The 19,159-nt window shown below is 38.2% G+C and overlaps 1 protein-coding gene across 1 annotated transcript in view; it reads right to left on the bottom strand.

Moving 5' to 3' along the window:
- The window catches only part of LOC125698838 (contactin-6-like), a 139,804-nt gene that overhangs the window by 72,649 nt on the left and 47,996 nt on the right, over positions 1-19,159 (bottom strand). Inside the window, exon 5 of the mRNA XM_048957669.1 lies at positions 11,818-11,993. Within this exon, the coding sequence (XP_048813626.1) occupies positions 11,818-11,993 (176 nt within the window). The remainder of the gene's footprint in view (positions 1-11,817; positions 11,994-19,159) is intronic.

Genomic DNA, 19,159 nt, shown 5'->3' with positions numbered 1-19,159 from the left:
TACTTTGGTTATACACAGCAGCCCATATTTTCCTGCTGCTGGAGAGATTTTTGTCCTCTTATGGTCAATAGTGAATGGCAGGTATAAAAAAAATGCTATGGGGACACACTAGTGATCATTTAATCTACTCATCATGTCTATCACAGCTTTGAGTAGATATATATCCATCCAAACAGATAATTATCTAGCTTATTAGACTCCTAGAGACAGACATTTCTTTTAGATGATCCATTCCAGTGCTTGGCTCTGGACTTTTCACACTATGAGCAGCTCTCACTCCCAGACTAAACAGAAATGATCCTTTTCTTCCTCTACCTCAGGTCATTTTTAGTAGATTATTAGACAGACATTGATTATTTTGTACAATTAAGAATCATTGCATATAAAAAAATCCCTGAAAGAGCAAAACAAACACAAAGAAAAGTAAAAATGACTCATTATAGGAGTCATTCTTCTTCATTCTTCATCTTTAAGGGACCTTCTTTCCAGGCAGGCTCCATCTCCCATAAAATACTGCAACACCTCATTCAGAAAGTTCTCAGTAACGAATTACAGAATTGTCTGTCTTCAGTATGTAGCCCAGGATGACAACCAGGAACGAGGCAGACCATCAGGAAAAACGTTTCCTTTGGCTAGAAGTGGTCTTTTTGCTCAAAAGATTTTTGCATCTGTTCTCCCCTCTTTGCGTATATTTGCAATGATTAGTAGCAGCCTAAAGTATGCTAAGCAAAGAAAAGAACTTGAAGATGAATAAAAATGCAATATTTGCATTTGCTCTTGTTATTCTGAATATCTGGCTGCTTCCCAAAACCACGTCTTTGCCCCAAGTGCATGCTTACACCAACAGCGCACAACCACCCCATCCTCCCTGTTACTGTTACCTAGCATAGCTCTATAACGTAACATGACATAACCTAATAAAGCATAATGCTGCTTGTCAAAAAGACTATCAAAAGATAGCTAAGATCAGGTGTTTGGCACACATTTAGATTGCTAATATGCACTTAGGAATAGTGTGACTATTTAACAGATGGTATACTTGCTAACTTCAGTGTTTCTGCAGAGATCTATAAATAAATTATCACCTAGTTCTTCCATTCTTTGCATTTATCTCACTTTATGAACAATGAGTGTCCTCACTGCTCTATCAGCTACAAGTTTTAACAAACAAAACTTTGTTCAGCACAGCACATGTTGGCAGATTACTATCAGTGTAGCACAATTAATCAGTTGGACACGATAACGAGGTCATGTAGGCTAAGCAAAATGCTCAGGTGAACAAATGATTCTTCACAGGGAGAGTGGAAAATATATGAACTCAGCTGTGTGTGGCAAAGAGTCATCATCTTCAGCTGGGAAGATTTGCAGACCTAAGCAGGAAAGGTACATGCCTGGAGCATGGGAAACATCTGTTATTTTGTGGAAAGGGGATCAGAGAATGACAAGGCTTCCTTTGATAGGAGTGGGAATAGTTGGGGTGGAGACATGCAGCTTCTCACCTGGTATGAATGCAGGGGTAGGGAGGAGTAATGGCTACAGCTTGTTTCAGCTGGCGTAAATCATTAGGACCCCACTGAGGTCAGGGAAATGATGCTGATTTATGCTAGCAGAGGGTATGGCTTACAAGTTTTCACTGTAGGTACTCAATTACAATAAAACCAGGAAGTGACAGGAACACTGCTTATAGGTAAGGCTGACCATCACCATAGCTCTAGTAAGCACTGAGCTGCAATGAGAGGCCAAGAGCCTGCACAAGTATGATGTGGTGCTTCCCTCAAGTGAAGGATGCTAATCTGCAGAGACTGCCAGGAGTCAGTGCAACAGATAAACAGAAATATTTCCTGCTCAAGTACTTCTGTTAGTAGGTGAATTGTTAGGTTCAGCCACACCTGGAAAACGTGGATTTTCTTTATTCATCTTAAAACCCAGCACTGACAAACACTGAGCTAATTGCTGCTTGGGTAGTGAAAAGATTGCTCTTCTAATTTCTCCTCAACTATTATTCATTATATCAACCAGAAAGATCAGTACAGTGGAATAGCAATACAGGTGGGGTAATAATAAAAGGACTACTGTGATGGAAAGGTGTCACAAAGGAAAAGCACTCACCTGTCTCTGAAGATCTAGGTTCACAAGGGAGAGATCTCTAACCAGACAGCCTTCCCTAGTGGCAGTCAGCCCTTAAACGACATTAAGAGAGGTGCAGCCAGGCTGCACCCCTTCTGCTCACACAGCTGAATTGCCTTCAGCTGTGCTCCCAGGGCTGACCAGGTCCTTTTCCCAGATGCTCAATCAGTGGTTCAGGCAGACTCAACAGTTACCATACATGCACACACCTGCATTTTTTTTCTTAATACAAAACTATCTTTAAAGAGTTCAACTTGTACACCAGCACGCGTAAAAGCAGGAATGGTTTTCCTGGGATTTGAGAATCACTTTTTAAACTTCTATCACAGGAACAAAAAGTAATTGCAAGTAACAACTCATTCCTTTCAGCCTCTTTGCTGTGTGTTTCAAGTTCCTCAATCTGCTCAGGGATAGGTGTAACCCTTCTTGATTGATTTGGCTTAAGAATGGGCATAGGACATCTTTATTTCACTGAATAACAAACAAGGAAGCTGGGAAATTTTGATATATAAAATTGTTACAGACAATTAGAAAAAGTTCAATTCATCATCTTACATAATTACTAACAATTCATCTGAATTATTGTAATTTCATGCTTTCTTGAATTTTTGATTTTTTTCTCCATAAGTGTTTTGTCATTACATAATCCCAACTATTATAGTTGGAATTGCTTGTTATTGAAATGTGCAATGAATGCTAAGGCATTAGATGCAAGAAGACTTTATAAATCAGCTCCGCTCCTGAGGATGAATCAATAAACTTTTCCACGTTTCGGTGGGGCTCTGTCAAATTGTGATGTATTGCATCTGTTCCTATTTCTTCTGCTTCTCCTATTGGCTGTGATATATTGCAATAGGATCGGTGTTACTGGATGTGATGTATCACAATAGAAATTCTCTTGCAGCGAAACGGGATAAAATTATGACCTCAGCAGTTTTTAAAAGAAGCTCATTGTTATGATTTGCTATAAGCATTTCTAACACCTGTGGTATGGGCTGACAATTAGTTACCTTCACTTTCCCTTGACTGTAATAAATTAAGGGGCCCATTGGTAATTCTTGGCTTGAACTCCAGGCCTGATTCAGAGGCATAAGGTTTGCTGCAGGTGCAAGTAGAAATCCTTCTTGCTTCCTTATCTCAACTTCAAGGCTTTCCCATACTTGGACATAGTTTGGTTTTGTGTTGTTATTTTCTTTTGCATACAATGAACTAAAACGCATTAGACACAAACTGAGCTCTTTACCAAAAGATTGCGATAATCTTTTTCAGATCTCTCCAGGAGAACTGCATTCAGAAGTCCCTTGTTTCTACTCAGTCCTGTGGTACTGAATAGCTCGTTAGGAGATTAGCACAAATCTCTGTTAATTTAGTTACCAGTAGAGTGTGTTAAGGAAATCTTTCTCCAAATGCTTCCCAAGGGAATGGCCACTCTCACTTCCTGTGACTTTCACTGTTAAGTAAACTCTCTTCTCAGCTTTTAGAACTGTAGTAAACTTGCTAAACAAATCCTCCAACAATTCCTTTGTCCTGATAATAGTGTCAATACTATTAATCATTTCCCTCTACCATCTAATCTCAATTTTTTAAATGTTCTAATTGATTTTCCATGAATTCAATTCCACAATTAAGAGCTGTGTTATCTCTAATTAAGGTGTCTGAAAGCTGCTTAGCATTTCCCATTTCCTGATTTTTAAATACTTGTGTTTTCCACTAAATACGTAACCAGTTCAGTTCCTTCCTACTGAAGTGTGTGAAAACCTCTGCTCTGTCAGTGCTGAAGCATTGCAGAGACTGCAGGACTTGAAGGACCTGAATGTCTCCTTTCATCAGGACAGGTTAAAATTCAGCCATAATTCACTTTTTTTTTTTTTTTGCTTGTTCCCCTGTGCCTCCCATTCTGCTGAGAAGAGAAGGCCACCAGCAGAGCACTGCTGCCAAACCCAGAATGAAATGTGCAGTCACCAGGTCTTGTCCTTTTCCAATGCTGCATAATCGACCAAGGACCTTCATCAGGGCTTCTTTATTTAGTTAAATTGCTTTGGAGCTTCTAAGGGGAGCGGAGCTGTAATTTACACATTAGGATGCACACTGGCCCCAGGTCTTCAATTCAGCTTAAATGGTATGAATAGCCAATCCAGGCACTAATTTTCAAGGTGGAGAACAATAATTTCTGCCATAGCCTGATTGTCTTTTTCAATTAAAGAGTGAAAATGCCCTTTACAAAGTAATATCAAGCTTCTCTAGAGGAAAAAATGGAAGGTCACAATTAAATTAAATGGAGAGAATGAGGGGGAAAAATCCCAACTTGGTTTTTGTTCAGGCACCAAGAATCCAGTGCGAAGAAACATATGCCGTGAAGCTGTGCTGCTGGTCTACATCTGCTTTTTGTTATTTTTTCCCCTTTTAGAGATTTAGCAGCATAAAATATTCAAGCTTTCTTTTGATCTGAACACAGGCATCGCACAGAGCAGTAAGTGTTGCTGCTGCCTTAGGGCTCTTACGCTAAATTCCAGCTGCAGGCTGGAGGCACAGTGGAGGATCCGGCCCTCTCAAAGGGAGGGGGACATAAGAAATTCATTTTTTAATATTTTATTCCCTAACAGTTTACTCACTTGTCACAGCAGAGTTCATTTGTCACCTGTCATCACAGAGTCACTTCGCCGTCTGCGTGAGTTTTCTCCAGATTGGAGTGCTCTTAAAAACAGATTTCTCTCTCCAGTGCAAATCTCATAGGCCAGATTTCTCCCTGACAGAGCTGTGCTGCTTTGACTGACCCACACCAAGGGTCGCCTGCGCCCCCTGTGTCCACCCACCTCATGGCAGAGGTGCTGACTATACCCAACATTGGCTTCTTTTATCATGTGCCTTGAAACTTTTGTATTAGACAGGAACATCACAGAAATAACTAGTTAATTACATTACTTTTAGTCAGTGATTCCAAACAGTTTAATACTTATGTTCTTGTTCTCTCAAGCTTCAATCTATAATTTTTTGGGGCTTTTTGTCAGACTAAAGAATGAGGGAGTTGATGTGGGCACTATGAATGTTTCATTCAAGAACTTATTGGAATTTAAGTCATATCGTCTGCAATGGAAGTAGGGCAGATAAAAAGAAAATCACCCAGACTGCAAGTACAGACTGGTTTTATCCTTCAAAAATATTAAATTTTATTAATCAGATTCTAACATCTTTGGGACCTGCCACTGCTTTTTTTCCCTACCACATCTCAATCACATATATTGCTTTTCCAATACAACTTGCAGCCAGCTGATTTAGGATAACCACTTTTATAGGAACTGCAGGATAGTGAGTAATATATAACTAAAAGATAATCTTCAAATACTTATGCATTCCATATTACTACTTTATCTGAGTAGCCTTCTGCCTGTAAAGCTCCTTCCAACATCTCTGTAATGGATGTCTCCATTTTAAAGATGAAAAAATTCTTGTATGAAAGGAGTGAGATATAGGTATAAAAGAAGTTTAAGCAACTAAAAATTAGACACTGGTGCAACTCAACCTGATAGGATGAAGGAGCTTTCACAGAGTGTGCTGATGCAGCACAGCCTTGAATGGTGGTTAGACTCACTGAGAGAGATGAGTTTAAAAGCATTTGAGAGAGAAAAATGCATCTGGGGTCTGTGATGCTGCCTGGTCTGGTGCCATCAAACGAAAGCAGAATGATGCTGCTATCAGCTCTGGTTCAAGTGTTTAATGAGAAAGGGGAGGATGTGACTGTGTGTGATGTTGATTCGCTTGAGATGGGCTCTGGGAACACATAGGACTCGAACCTTTAGGGAAACATCTGATAAAATAAAAGTGCTCTGCTATGTAGACATCCCCTTATCTTCTGGTTTTAAGATTTCAAGGTGTTCTTTGTGTCTTCAGGAACATCCGGATGTTTGCATAATCCTATTCTTGTAGTATCTGAGCTTTAGAACAGAAATGCTATCATTAGCCTGCCTGATCCTGTCAGCAAGCAGGGGAACCTGTCCCAGGCTCCTGCTTCATCACTGCTGAAGGGTGGCTGATGACTCTTTGAGCCTGAGTGTGCATAGAATGCTGTGAAGAATAAATGCTGGAAATCTTAGCAGACAAACAGGTGAACACAGCGAGATCTGGTATGGTTTTTGGTCTTTGTGCAAGGATGCTGCATCAGTTACAGTCAGTTCTCTGCAAGAATTTTGCTTAAAGCAACCTTTTAAGAAAACACAATGACCAGATTCAAGGTGGCTGGAGCAGTGCATAGACCCATTTTGAAGCAAAACATGGCAGGATCCCATCGTGTCTTTCCTAATTTTGTGCAGACTTGAGGAGGATGACGGAAAAAAAATAAATAAATTTAAAAGAAAGCCTGAGGTTGCTTGGTCTGCTCCATGGAGAGCATCCATTAAGGCAAAGGCTCTGGTACAGAGCTGCTGCAATGAATGTTGGAGAACTGGCACAAAGTGTCCATAGCAATCAGAGCTGATAAATGAAAGTTTGGTTTGTTTTTACTCCAGGCTGAGTTCTGAGAAAATATGGGATGTATTTCCAAGTAATTATCTGATGGTATACTTAGTATGATTCATTTTATTCAGAAGCTTGCTCTCCACCTGCCTGTACAAAGGGAAAAGCAAATGCTGCTGCTGCAGCTGTGTTGCATTGTTTGACTAGTTAGGAGCCCAGAAGGCAATTTTGAGCTGTAAGCCTATTTAGACAGGAGGGATGACAGTAGCATTTCCATCCTCCAGACAGGATCCTTGCTACTGCAAGCTGCATTTTATTCTCACCTGCCCACAGAAAGATGCAGATTGTGAGGTGTTGCCAGGGCCATTGGGAGGGCTGTATGAGCCACTGCTCCCTCTGATTGTCCACACATCTGCACGTCAAGATGTGTTTCTGCACTATGTGTAAGGCAGACTTTCAAGAGTAAGAGGTAAGCAGTACTACTTTGCATTTGGGGTGTCCCTGGAGAGGACAAGGGAATGCAGTACATCAGGAAGAAGCTGTTTAGTGAGCAGTGTGCCATCCCTGCACTGCTTCTCAGTGCTACCTGAGCACTGTTGAGGAGCACACAGCTCCTTCTGGATCAGCAAGAAGTTGCAGTGCTCACTTTTCAGCATGAGCTGCGAGGCAGCCTGATCAGCATGGCAGCCCTGCCTGCTGATGAATTAACACTCAGCTTAAGGATTGAGACAGCTTTGCTCAGGGTGGTAGTTACAACATCTTGCACACCTTCTAATCAAATACAATTGTTACAGGGGGATTTCTGGGCACACACAACACTGAGGTACAGGCAGTGCAGAAAAGTATGTGCTATTCAGACTAGAATCCATGCTGGCGCAGACTTTGCAAATTCAGACTATCTGATCTGATTTAAGTGCATTGATTTTTCCATTTTCTATTTCAAAGCATATGCTACAAGTAAAAAGGGTTATGACATTTTGAGGCATGCTGTATTGCTTTGTGATGTTTGTGTAATTTGTGTGCAGTCAAAGGTAAATAACATGATGAAGTAATCAGATGAAAAGTGGGCTTTCATGCTAGCTGAGCATCTCAAAGACAGTCACTCTAAAAGGGCTTTGCAAATGCCTCACACTGTCACAATCTAGCAAAGACTAAATGGACTTGATTGCTTTTAATCTTTCCTCTAAAATGGTTAAATACTACCAACATATTATTATTTTTCTTCTCAGAATGGAAAAACTCTGTCCAGGAGGAATTATTGCCTCTTCAATTTGTGATTTCAGCAAAGCTGTGTCATCATTTGTATTTCTGATAAAAGGCACTTGGGATCTCCAGGTTTCTTCCAAGTGCTCCAAAACCATCATTCTCATTCATGGTGCCCTGAGCACGTCCTCTCTGGCCAAGAGGAGGGAGGATGTATGTACTTAGAAAAACACTACTTAGAAAAAGGCAAAAGCAAAACCCCTGACTGCTCCACTGAAAGCCATGAGAGTATGACTGCATCCCAAAAATGCCGAGGAACAGTCCTTCCTTACTGCGTAGCAGTGGGGGAAAAAAATGTTTGTAAGAGGTCTATTGTCCTGTGTTGTTCAAGACAAAATGACCAAACCTATTCTTGAATTTAAATTCTTGTCATTGTTTCTCAGGATTCATGTTTAATTAATGAGACCGAGGTCTGAGAAAGCTGCAATCCTCACGACATTCTACCAGCAACACTGGAACAACGGGACCGAGAATCTCATTTAAGATCCCCAGCCAACCAAATGTTTTCAATAAGGACTGAATTTTCTGGGCTTATGTCCTGAATGCTTATGGATCAGGTTCACATATGATTCTTTCTCATGGGAGAGTACTGTTTTTCTAGTTTGTTCAACTGCATTTCTTATTCCTGCTATCCATCTCTTAATGTCTCTATCACAGACACATATGAGAACTAAAAGAGTTACTAACTGGCCAGGACAGTCTGTTTTGCTGCAACTAGTTATGGAGATTTCCCTCAAGACCAATTGCTTGCATACTTTTACTTAAAACTGATGAAATAATTAATACAAATCCTCTGTGTGCCTGCAATACAATTCTGGTTGCAGCAGTATTAAACACTTCTCTGTAACAGGTTTGTTTGTCTTTTTATTAAGGTGTGAAATGCAATTTAGAAGACCTGCATTAATAAGAACAGATTTATGCAGAACACCTCATCAATACACGTGCAGGTACAGCTTGGTTGTCTTTGCCCTCTCTTTTACTCTGAGTTCAAGCTCCACTGGTGCCCTTGTGTTGCATTCCAGTAACAAATGTGGAGATGGAAAAGCACAGTGCAGGTGTGGTTGTGACTTGGGAGCACATCTGGGTGAGGCTTCAGTGCCAGGCTCTGGCTTCACAAGCTGAGGTTTGACATCCATGTTTCTCCTGCAGCCTGCACATCTAGATCACCAACTGCATTGCTTGTGGGACACACACTAGCTTTTCAAAATGTACTGCTTGGGTAGCTGGAGATGCACAGGATTTATAGGGAGCTTTCAACTTTATTTATGACAAAACAAACCTTCACTGTGAAGTACGAATAACACAGGGCTGCCATGCTATGCATCCTGCAAATGCATTTATGTGCTCCTGCTCTGCTCTCTCTCACTGGTGCTGTCTCTCATTTTCAGCCTGTAGCTTTAATAATCTATGCCACCTCCTTCTGTACAATATTCCTCCTGCAGCTTTCATTTGACAGCTCTGTTTTTAATAGAGGATAAGCATGAAACTCTAGCTGAATCTGAAGACATATTTCTAATCTCATACAGCATTTATTTTGCTTCTCAGAGAGCTTGCTATCTTGAAGAAAGGAAAAAGTATTTTTCACATATTGAGATGTACAATAGGTTTTCCAAAGGTATCATTAATTCAAACTCCAACTCAAAGTTACCTTGTAATAAGAAGACAAATGCATAAATGCTGTTACCCAGATAATAGGCTTGATTCAATTATTTATCATGGTGACTGCTGTAACTTGCCAGTCCCATTCAGGGAAGAGTCCCATTTTGTTTGGTACTGAATGGAAGTGTCATAACAACAACATGCCTGCCTGCCCAGATTTTAAGATGTAATCTGTAGTACTGGCTGAAGCAAACATGTAAATTGGATGTCATCATGAAAATAAGAAACAAGGAAATGTTAACTGTAAAATAACTGTTTCCACTATTCTTATCAGGTCATTTTAGCATTTTCTACGTACTGTGTTTTTTTTCTCTTGTAAGACAAGTAAAGACTCAAACTTTTAAAGTGGTATCACTGAACTGAAGCATTTTTCTGTATGCTTTGGGTTGCAAATGTAAATGACATTTCAATTCATCTGTCCTATCTCTTTGATATGGGAAAGGATGAACACTTCTGTCTCTGGCAATGGAAAAAGTGCATACTTCTTGGAAATGGGATATTTTTACTGCTATGCAGCTAGAAGATCAAAGCAGGATGGGAGCTGTAGTTTTGTCTGCTGCCATGGACAAACGAGCCTCCATTTTGTTGTGAACTGCTCCCTGCAGTAACTTTGGGAAGAGTCTTGGTGGGAGCCTAGGAAAAGGAACTGCTTGATATTTAGCCCATCTGACTGTCCTGTATTGGCGTGAGACACTGAGATACTAGGGAGTTACATGCTTCAGAGGGAATGCTTCACCAGCATGGAGTATTAAAGTCCATTTTCTAGCAAAGAGTTTCTCTAGTTGCTCGGGAGCATTGATTGAATGATGTTGGAATACACTTTGCCTCAGGATGGCTAGAAATCCACAGGTAAACCAAAGTGCTTCTGGGAGTTTGAGTCAGGGACAGATTTTTCCAGAAGAAGTTGAAATTAGTGAGGAATATGAGATGCTGCACAATGACTGGAGCCTCTTCATCTTCCACTTTTCATGGATATTCCTTTTTTTTTTTATATTAAGATTTCTTTTTTTTTTCTTTTTTTTTTTTCTCCTTTGAGTCTTCATGTGAAGGTGTTGCTTCTCTTTAAGTCTTTTCCCCACTCCTTCCTGACCTCTCATGCTTCCTTCTGGGTTATGGATTCCACAGTTAATCCTGAGGCCACCCATTCTTCTTTAGAACTAAACCAGGATTTGTTCTGTCACTAAACTCTTCTTATCTTCAAGCCTCGAAATCATTTCCCATATAGAGAAGTGGCTTACAAAGATGCTTCAGAAAAAGTGGAAAAATAATGAATCAAAATTTTGCTTTCCATCTGACCAGCTTCTGGGAATCAAAAGCTCTTTGAGAAATTCAGGGTAAAACATTATTAAACAAGACACTAGTGATATACCATTTGATCTGCTCCACTAAAAGAGAGTCTGTGAACCATCCTGACCTCTAATGTCTCCTTTGTATAACCCCTGTGACACAAGATTTGCTAGAAGTAATGGAAGAAGATTAATAATTAATACATTTTCTGGTGTCTGAAATAGCGGCACAAGGTTGGCTTTCGGCACATGTTTTATTAATGAGGTTGAAAACAATTGCTTTCTCCCAGCAACAGATAGCTCAGGCTTTGATACTGAAGAAATCGGAGTGGAAGCAATATCAGTTTTTTGGAGGTGGGTTATTTATTTATTTATTTGTTGTTTTCTTTAGCTGTGTTTCCCCAGGGCATCAAAGCAGTCACCACACGTAAGAGGTGCAGAAAAGGTTGTGAAGTTGTGAGGAAGTGAAATGGGGAGCAAGGCTGAAATAAGATGTAAACTGGCTCAAGACAGCATACGTGCTCTGTCCAACTGAGCTGAAATACGACACACTGCAGAGCCTAGCAGCATCATTTTGCATGCTGTGTAAGGGGAGAGAGTTTTACTCTGTTAATATAACAAAATGTCAGTGTGGCAATTAGGGGAATAATGTTTTGTACCCTTCCTTGTGGACCTCCTCATGCTAACTAACTTTCAGACACATTCCCCCCACACAACCGTTCTTACCTGCAATGCAGCACAGAAACCAGTCTTTAAAAAGTGGAAACACCTCTACTAAGTGAAAATAACTGCATTCATCTTTCTTTAGCTTTCAATTTTCTAAAAGTTACTCTTGTTCCTGAGGGCTAGCAGCCATCAGATGTCTGGTTTTGTTAATAACATTTACTAGAAATGATTTTTTTAAAGAATAAGCACTGCTGAACTAGGGCAAACCTTTTGAACAGAATCATCAACGATTCTTTAATTATCCAATATATTATTATTCATGCACATAATTAACAATGCTCTAATAAATATGATCTTCCCAACTTACATGCAAATTGAAGCTTTGCCTTCCTGCTCAGAATTGTTCCAAATGAATTTGTGGCCAAACACTGGTATGTTCCAATATCCTGTTTTTTACGTGGGTTATTGATTGCCAAGCTGCCTCCAACCAACCTGTAGTGATAACTCATGGTAAGATCAATATCTGTGCCATTTTGCTTCCACCTTTGAGGGGAAAAAAATCAAATTATGCTTATAATTTACAGAGCCTATTCATATTTATCTTAAGTAGCGTGCTGTAGCACACCTGTAATGATAAAAATGTGGTTAAATATCAGAAAATTATATCATTTTTCACACAAGACTGCTGCTTATATCAATCTTGATCATGTCAATAATTCTGTCCTTTGAGAAAAAATCTTTACTGCTTTTGTGCTCGTCACCAGTGTTCATCCAAATGTCTACAAAAAGTAATTATAACTCAATTATAGAAACCAAGTTACCCATCAGACTGATATTATGGCATGTTTCTTCACTGAAGCTACCATATTTTTTAGGACATAAACGGTATCCAAATATGTTTTATGGTCTTTACAAATGATGTCATAAATTTGGTTACAGAAATGATGTGAAGATATAAGTCAGGAAGGATTACACTTCAGAGGACAGAGGAAAACAAGCAGAAGTCTTATTGCTGCAAATTTAAGATGGATAGTTTAATGATGATTACAAAACTTGATTTGTCTCAGCGTTAAGTAGAAAATGGATGGTGTCTGCAACATTACAAATGTAAAAATGATATTTATATTACGAAGAAAATAATTATTATCTATTTTAATTTGGAAAAAAGTGTGGATTTACCATTATTTATGTAAGGGCTGAACTCTCCTTGCTCATGTGAGACCTAAAGGAAAAATAAAGGTCCTCAGTCACCAATGTCTGCAAGCTTTGAGCATGTTTGTTCCACGTTTTATGTTGTGAGCAGCCCTAATGCTCCATAACCAACTATTTTTTTCTCTAATTTGATACCATGTCTTCAGCCCATGTCAGTGCTGTTGGCCTATAAGAGTGTGATGCTGACCCCTGTGTAGGATGCAAAGACCATAGAAGAGTCCACAAATGAATTGTCTCCTTGTTAGCTGTCAGAAGGATCACAGTGGAAAAAATGTGTGTTTATTTCTTTTTCTTATAGACTTAGAGAGGGAAGCATGGCAGACTTGTTTGCACAGTTAACAATTTGAAGCAAGCTTGCATTATAACTGTAGTCCTGGAAGATGTGACCTCGGTGCACAGCACAGTGCTTTGCTCCTCACAATCAGAGACCTTTCTCAACACAGTCAGACTGTGCAGGTGGCCACTTCATGAGATGGAAAAGCAGTGCTGTGTTCCAAGGGATGAACTTGTATAGAGGAAGAAAAGGCCTTGACCTTTGAAGTGGGCACTTGTTTCCAAAGACAAAAAAATAACTGATTAAAATGGGAAATCAGTTGACTTCTGTTTACAAATTCTAATAAAACAAATTCTAAACGAACAAATTCCAATTAAACAAATTTTCCAGGTCTGCCAATTACTGCTTCCCCTTTCATGCATCCATTAAGAAATTTAGAAGCAGCAGTGGAATATGGGTAATTCTTTCTACCAACTGCAACTGATTTTTGACCCTTGTGCACCACTGCTCTATTCCTTTTTTTTGTTTTTTTTTTTTGTTTTTTTTTTTTTTGTTTTTTGTTAATGTTTTCCCCTACTTGGCCTGGATTATTGTTGCTGTTTTGGTTTCTTTTATTTGTGTCTTTATTTGTGAAGAGAAAAATCTCAGCCAGTGCCCCTCTGTTATAAAGCAGTGGGAGGATTTTGCATCATTTCACAATTTGCATACAATGCATGCTCTCTCTGTTTTCAGTTCTCTAAGATGGGATATTCTGGTATTTAGTTTGCCATTTCTCTTTAATTTCTGAATCAATCACTGAAATAACTGCTGTCATCATTACATGGTTCCCAATTAAGCTCTATAATTGTTTTTCAAAACACATGCAAAGTTGTTGGCTTAGTTGTCGCAAATGAATTCTTCACAGTATCCCAATAATCATTCTAATCACCATGGTACAATGATTATTAAACTGTGCATATAGATCAGGGGTTCATCTCCCAGAGTGGGCTTTTTCCTAATTAATATGTTTACATCACTAAAAGAACAGAATTAATGAATTCATGTGATAGGCAACGATTTAATGACTTTCTGCGTTCTGCAGTATGAGGTCTAAAGGACAGAAAAAAAAATTCTTTGAAGAATTATTTGAAGAGAATTTTAACAGGTTCACGTTAAGGCACAGGTTGCCTATGTATTTTCTGGAGATTCTTCATGCCACCATTGCAAAATTCTTTCAATCAATTACAGCAAATGCATCCTGGACCAATCGTTACAGAATCTAAACTTATTAAAATGTGCCCTCTTTTGAATTCAGTAGTTCGCTGGGAATGTATGACTTCTCAAATCCCATTAACACGTCCAGGTATTAAAAAACAGCAGTAAAAATATGCTCTATGTGTTTTATGAATTAATGGAATTGATTGTCATGTTCTCTCTGTTTTAAAATCCCACTTTTTGAAACAGTCATAAAATGCTCCCAATAAATCCCTCACTGAATTAACTACTTCAGAAGCATATAAATGGAACAACACCCCATTCATCCCATCTTGATTTAAGGACCTCAAGTGATAGTCTGATTTCTCATTCTCCTTTCTTAAATTATCCCATTATCAATTTATTCTGATATTTGAATGTACCACAATGCCAACATTCTTCAGAGTATGAAATCTGCTTCAGTGAGATAAACTTGGTAACCTATGATCTTTGTTATTTTAGTTGTAAAAAAAAATGTTTTTTGACATGAGATTATGTTTTCTGAGCAATACAATTCTATGAAATGGAAATGAAATTCTGTGTAAGGAAAATGAAATTTCAAGGTGCATCAGTTTTGGTAAAACAATCAATGTGGGCTTGTTGAAGCAATTAAGGAATTGGTATAAGATTCTTTTTAGATAATGTGCAAAGATTCAAATGTACTCTTTCATTAATCTGCTTTTCTTGTCTTTCAAGAAAGGCACATAGACAGGACTATAAGATATCATAAAGATAGGACTATAAGAATTGGCTGCTGAAAGAGAAATGCTTTCTCCACCTCTGCATGTAAGATTCTAGATGTTTTGCAAAGCATGCATGGCCATGCCATGATTTTGTACCAATCACAGCTGGAACTCTTCTTATTTGCACCTTTCCCTAATTTTGAACTGCCTTCTCCCTGATATAAAGAAGATAATTTTCTTTCTCACAGTTCTCACAAACAGAAGCCACTGGAAGGAAGAAACATTGTTTTCATCCATTTAAAAAAACAAAACAAAACAAAACAGAGCAATGTGTGAACCATCACATATTTCTTCTAATCATTACATCTCCACCACTGTTTTGTGCAGATCAACAAAAACAGATATCTAAATCAGATTTTTATTGAGGTGGAAATACTCCTTTGATAGAGTAATCTCTACGGGGATTGTTAAGTCAGATCCCTCAAATTATTATTTTAATGCTTGGTGGAGCTCTGCTTTGAGGAAGATATATTTACCTTAGGCTGATTGACATTTGGGAGGCATAGCTTATTCTCTCCCTAGGAACAATAGAAAGATCATTTCTGACCTGATCATTTCAAACAGAATTATTTTTGGTAAAAATAAGGGAGAGGAAAGCACATCAGAGGCTTTTGGAAATCAAGAAGGATTGTTGAGAGTAGTACTTAATAAAGGAAAATCCTTCTATGTGGGCTTAAAAGACTCTGCTTGTTTTCCTTTGTTTTTCCAACTGAAGAGAGGTTCTATAGTAAGCAGTAGTAGACAACAAAAAGTAGAAAACAACCAAGATCCCCAAAGTATGAGAATCTTGTCCTCAAAAGGGGGACATGGAATGGGATAGAATCAATCTCTAGACTGATTTACTGCTCCACTTACTCTGCCCTCTGTTCTTACAGAACTTCAAAACACCTGAATTTTAGAATCAATGGCACTTGCATTCATTTCAATGAGCTTTGGGTAAGGTTGCAAGCTCCCTGTGCTTATCTCTACCCTGCTCTATTTAATCCAGACTTTGCCTGTCCTGAAGCCTTAGCAGCATCTTCTCCTAGAGTCACAAAGGCTATTTGGGACTTCAGATTTATCCCCACTTCTGAGTTATTTCCCTCTATTACCACTTGACTCATTACTGAGTGGATGTGCATTTCTCAACTGAGAACTAGTGAGAACAATTAAGTAATCAATGTGAAAATAAATTGACAGTACCCAATTTTAGTTTGCATAAAATAATGTAAAAATGAAATAAAAACAGCATGGACATATGCATGCGTGATTCTTCTAATAATCTTTTCAGGATACTGTTGTAACAAAAGTACTTATTTTTTAAGTATTTGTTAAGTGTTCTATGTTCCTGAAGTTAATTCCATTCTAACAGAAAGCGCCTTGCCAAGTCTCCTGATAAGTAGTTGGATTTTTATATTGTTTCCATAGAGGCCAAATACATAATATACAGTTTAAAAACTATTGGCTGAATCAGAAAATAGAGGTTGTGAAAATTTTTAGTTCTACTTCAGTGCTGAAGCAGACTCTACAATGAGTCAAGGGACATTTGGCTCAACAAGCACAACCACAGGGTTGGCATTGGTTCTTCAAGATAATGAGTAAGATAAAAATAAACCCAGAGTTAGTAGGAATAACTCTACAATCCTATGCAATTTTTACAAATACCTTTTATGATATTTACAATCACTGTAGTCTTTCTGCAATGTCTTCTTTGCTTTTATTTGACCGTTACAGTTCTGTTGTGGGGCGCTTTGACTTGGATTGAATTTGAAACTCTTTATCTTATTTCACTGCCTCGTTCAAAGTTACGCTTAAATATTGAAGTATTGTTCTATAATTAATCCAAGCCATCCTTGGATTTTTTATTTTCTTGAACAACTGATTGCTCTCTGTGTAGATCTGGAGGAGGAAAACCCAAAAACTTGGTTTCAAACTTTTGTGAAAATATTACTTTACGTTACTCAGAACCTGAACTCAGTTACTTCTGAACCTAAGTTCAGAAAAAACGTGATGAGTTAGAACTAATCACCAGAACACTAACAGGAAATGTCAAAATATTGCAGAAAACACGAGCTTTGCAAGCTCCAGGCGCCATCTCTCTTTTTCTGCAGTGTGGAGGAAAGCTAGCTCTATTAAATGGAATGACTCAATGGAACAAAAATGTGGAACAGCGGTGAAATGTTCATGGATAGCCTGTAAGCAGAAAAAAAAAAAAAAGGTAAAATTCATTTCTTAAGGTAGCTGATAAGCTTTCAATGAACTGTAATAAAACAGCTCCAGTACACAAAATTATAAATCTAATTTGAAAGGTTGTGTTTACCACTGGAAGCACACAGAGAAAGAGCCGAAATCATGTACCTGATATTAGAAACACTTGGCTCAGAAGACATCATAATAGATTACAGGATGGTACTTAAGGGGATATTTATCTAGATTTCCCAACACATGCACAAAAAAATGCAGATGTTTCTCTATTTTTGTTTCCTTAGTAATCTGATCTATGTTTGCTGCTATTTCCAGGAGAGGCAATCAGTGTCTCTCTTCCTTCTGTCCTTAGGCCTGACTCAACCCTATGCGATTCTTGCATTGTGATTTCCCAACATGTGGGATTTTGAAACGAAGTTGCAAAAGGTCATCAATATATTTAATGAGTCTTTAAGAAGAATGTGATACAGTACATAAAAAATAAGATTTTCAGGAAATGCTAAGCATTTTTCTTTAAAGGAAAGGTTCTAATCGAAATATTTATTCATGCAAATAGTTCCTAAATAGCAAATCAGTTTGGGCTTAACTTTATTCCTATTGTAGTGCTTTTAAATTTATGAATCAAGGAAAACTCTTCCTGTAGTCCTTGCTGTTCTTTTCTATCACTCAGCAAAGGATATTATTAAAATTTCATACTGTGCTTGATTTATCTAAAATTGTTGGAACTTCAAATATATGGGCTCAATCCTTATCTGATAAAACTGACATTAGCTCTACTGAAATCAAAGAAATGTGCTGAAGACTTCCTGTTCCTTTCAAGTCCTGGTAAAAAAAAAAACTCTCTAGCTGTTGTAGCAGCAGTAATGGTCTGATAACTTCTAATTGACCTAGATGGGTCAGGATCCATCCCCAGAGATTGATCTGGTCTTACCAGAGCAACTGAGGCAAAGGAAAAAAATGAATTAATTTGAGGACTGATAGAGAACATAAAAAAATGGAAGGGAAATAGGAATATTGGATGCCTGATGAGAGGAGACATCACAGCTCACCCACCTAATGAAATCTGCTGTTACTATTGACTGCGGATGTGTAAAGTCTGTGGGTTGAATGCACAAATTAATAACTTCTACATGTCACTGAGGAAGCTGCCTATATAACTGGATACGAAATGGACAGATGACATGAAACAATGGATGACAGTGTTGAGAACTGCAAAAATGAATGTGGATGAGGATTTCTTCTCATACAAAGAGAAATAGCATTGGGAAAAGGTGATAAAGTATTTCTTTACTGGCACAATACTTGGAAACAACCTAATACATGAAGCACAAAAGCCAAATTCATAATTAATAGTGGTACTGTACAGGGAAAACTCTTTGGTGAGCAATTAAAAGCTGTAGAAGGAGTAGTGAAGTAGTGTCTAAGTATTTGGTAGGACACACAATTTTCTTTCACATCCTCAATGAATTAGTTCTTGTTTTTCACTTTCCTTTTCCCAGTCCATTAATTTACTCTTCTTTTCTGAAGAAAGCACTGTCCTTTTTTTTCCATACATCTAGATTTTCTTCTTATTAGACTCAGGCTTGCAAACCCTTGGTGCGTCAAGCTACATTTTAAGAGGTGAGTCCATAGTTACTGAATAAACAAACATTCCTATGTACCAAGGTTATATTAAGTGAGTCTACGGAGTGTTGTAAGCTAGGTATCAGAGCTGTGCCTTGCTGTTTCTCTAGATAAACACTATAAATATATACATGAAATCTTAGAATTAGGAATGGGCAAGGATGTTGCTCTTTTGCTTTCATAGCATTTATAGATGTGCAGAAAGTTTTAGCAAATATAGATGCACAGCATCTCCATTTTCCCATTTTTCACAGCTATTCTGTGGATTCAGAAGTAATTTTGTAGGTTTTAAAATACTTTGGGGACAATTTTCAGTGCTAGGCTTTATTTTCCTCTGTCAATTTTCTTAACAGTAGACTAGCAAAAATATTTCCCTTTCATTTTCTTTACCCTAGTAGCTTTTAAATTTTCACCATTTTCTTCCTCTTCCCCTCAGATGT

This window comes from Lagopus muta, chromosome 11 (assembly GCF_023343835.1).
Source record: "Lagopus muta isolate bLagMut1 chromosome 11, bLagMut1 primary, whole genome shotgun sequence".
Classification (NCBI taxonomy): domain Eukaryota; kingdom Metazoa; phylum Chordata; class Aves; order Galliformes; family Phasianidae; genus Lagopus; species Lagopus muta.
The sequence above is the reverse complement of the archived record's forward strand: the minus strand, read 5'-3'. Positions and strand labels throughout refer to the sequence as shown.